Raw genomic sequence first — 2659 nt, 5'->3', positions numbered from 1 at the left:
TAAACCGTTGCTAAGGCAGGGGCAGATGTGCCATGAACTGAGTCCAATTCATTTTTTATCTCATATGGAGTTAAACCCTTTAAATGAAAATGTTTGATTACGCTCTGAACTCGTTTTTTTTCATTTTTCTTAACGAACAATTTTTTTTTTTCAATTGGTTATATAAACACGTAAACTCAGAAGATGTGGACTGTGACTGCACCATACATCTAGTCGGGAGTGGTGCTGACTGAAAACAGATGATTTGGAGCGATTCGCGCGCCATCTGTTGGTCATTCTAAGGACTTATTGAACTACCCTCGTAATAAAATAATACTTTAAGCGCTTTTATGAAGTTTCACGCTTCTAAATTATTCGCTTACTTTTTTAAAAATCTCAAACGATTTTAAAACTTATAACATTTATAAAAATTTGCACTACAATAAACAATCCAAGAGCGCATGATAAAAAATAACAATTTTACTTTATTATTACAAAATCAACTTTTTTATTTTTATCGTGTATCTGATTTTATATTTTTAACATCAAATACTACTTTGTAGCACCACTTTCATCTGATAAGAATTATTTACGAAATGTTTATTTACTTTGTTTCATAATATATACTGTTTCAAATTTATATTATTCCGAAAAAGGAAATAACTGTCTTTAAATAATTCCCGCCAGACAAAACTGCTGCCAGCACGTGGCAAATTCCATGTACCTGATTCGAAACAATTGGAAATGCAAAATGCTCAATCGTTTCCAATCGTTTTGGCACAATTAAGAAACACGATTCGAAACCATTCGAAATTTGAATATCAAAAATATACATTTTTAATCTTGTTTCGATTTGATTTGAATTAGTAAAAATGCAGACTTCAAAAATAGGATTTTAAATTTTAGGTTTCTAAACTGCTTACATTTAAACTTAATAATTTCTTAATTTTAGAATTTCAAACTTAAAGTTTAAAACAATTCGTAAATTAAAAATTAAACTCTTATTATTTGATATGCTAAAATTTCGAAAAACGCCCATACGGTTACGTAAGATTTAATGAAATTATGAAAATGGCAACTGGATGTAAACACCAAAAAAGTTTTTTTCAGACTATCAAATACAAGTTTTTAACAAAATTACAGAAATATGTGGCCATTAATCACAATGTTTCAGGAAGAAGAAAATATAAAAAATTGCTGTGCTTATGGAAGAAAAACCATTTGCTGTTATGAATTCCGCACGTATTCAATTCAAATTTGAACCTAATGAAACCCACATGAATCTAATGCTACACAATTAATAATTTCAAACCTTTAAAATAAAAATGTTTGCAATTCAAATTATTTGATATATTCGAATTTTAAATATTTAAAACTAGAATTTTGGGGAATTTTAAATAAAACTTCTTTACAAATTCAAAATTGTTATATTGCAAGAAACTTAAAAGGATTGGATAAGTTTTTCTACTGAAAATTTAATGAGTTACCTATAATTATAATATATATTATAATTTATTTATCCTGAGTTTCAAAATATTGACGCCATCCTACCTTCTATGTTTCCAATCGTTTTCAATTGAATATCGATTGTTCTGAGTTGGGTGTTGCGTTTTCAATGCAGTATTTTGATTTTGCCTTAATTATTCACAAGCTGTTTTTTATTCTTTCAAACAAACAAATCTCAAGAATATGAATTTAAAAAGAAGTAAATAAACGTTTTACAATAATATACCGGCTGAATCAAAGTACCTACTTGATAATCATACTACGTCACTGTCACATCTCTAAACGGTATGATTTTTATATGTTGTTAATCAATATACTTTTAGCTTTTCATTCGGTATAACGTCTAAACATTATATTTTTTTGTACTTAAAACTTTTATTAAATTACTAAAAATTTAATATCTAATCAATAAACATGTGCGCGGCATGTGAACAATTGACACAATTAGCAACAATTTAAACTGATTCAACTTTTGATTACTCTTAATAATTATTAATCGTGTCTAAAAGATTATTTCTAGGAGGGTAGCTTTGACTTACAAGGTAACCCTCAATACTTTTACATTATTCTAAATTTATATAAAGTTGTATTTAAAATGTAAAATAAATTAAGATGCTTAATTTTTTTAATATTGTCTCCTTTTCCTCAACAATCTTTTTCATTCAGGCATAGTTTTCAAGCGGCAATAATTTCTGTATTTTGGGAAAAAACATATGAAAATGTGAATTTATACATACCTCTTTTACTATTTCGTCCATGGTCCAGCCGTATAAATCTTTGTACGATACAATTTTTAAAGGCATTTCGTAGTCGTCCCTATTTCTTTTAACTGTTTCGAGACTATCGTCTCTGTATCCTATAATTTTTTACGGTGTTAATGCTTCATAAAATAGATATTACGTAATACTTAATTGGTCTTGTTTAAAGTTATTTTAAAAATTGGCTACCCGTTATTCCTTCATCGATCGATAAAAGAACCAGATCAAGTCCATATTTATAGCGTTCGTTCAATAGTTTTAAAATGTATGCAAGTACTGTTGAGTCTTTTCCTCCAGATGCACCTATAGCAACTTTATCACCTTTCTTGAATAAATGTCCATTAATGATTGTGTTGTGGACTTCTAATTCGAATGCGTGAAAAAAGCAATCCCTGCATAGTGCATCTCCAGTTACT

The 2659-nt window shown here is 28.3% G+C and overlaps 1 protein-coding gene across 1 annotated transcript in view; it reads right to left on the bottom strand.

Annotated features, from left to right (window-relative positions):
- Positions 1-2081: 2081 nt before the first annotated feature.
- LOC117181258 (cytoplasmic tRNA 2-thiolation protein 1-like) overlaps positions 2082-2659 on the bottom strand; it is an 863-nt gene continuing 285 nt past the window's right edge. Inside the window, exons 2-3 of the mRNA XM_033373821.1 lie at positions 2433-2657; positions 2082-2341 (exon numbers count right to left, since the gene is read on the bottom strand). Of these exons, the coding sequence (XP_033229712.1) occupies positions 2148-2341; positions 2433-2657 (419 nt within the window). The 3' untranslated portion in view covers positions 2082-2147. The remainder of the gene's footprint in view (positions 2342-2432; positions 2658-2659) is intronic.

This window comes from Belonocnema kinseyi, chromosome 10, assembly GCF_010883055.1.
Source record: "Belonocnema kinseyi isolate 2016_QV_RU_SX_M_011 chromosome 10, B_treatae_v1, whole genome shotgun sequence".
Taxonomy (NCBI): domain Eukaryota; kingdom Metazoa; phylum Arthropoda; class Insecta; order Hymenoptera; family Cynipidae; genus Belonocnema; species Belonocnema kinseyi.
The sequence above is the reverse complement of the archived record's forward strand: the minus strand, read 5'-3'. Positions and strand labels throughout refer to the sequence as shown.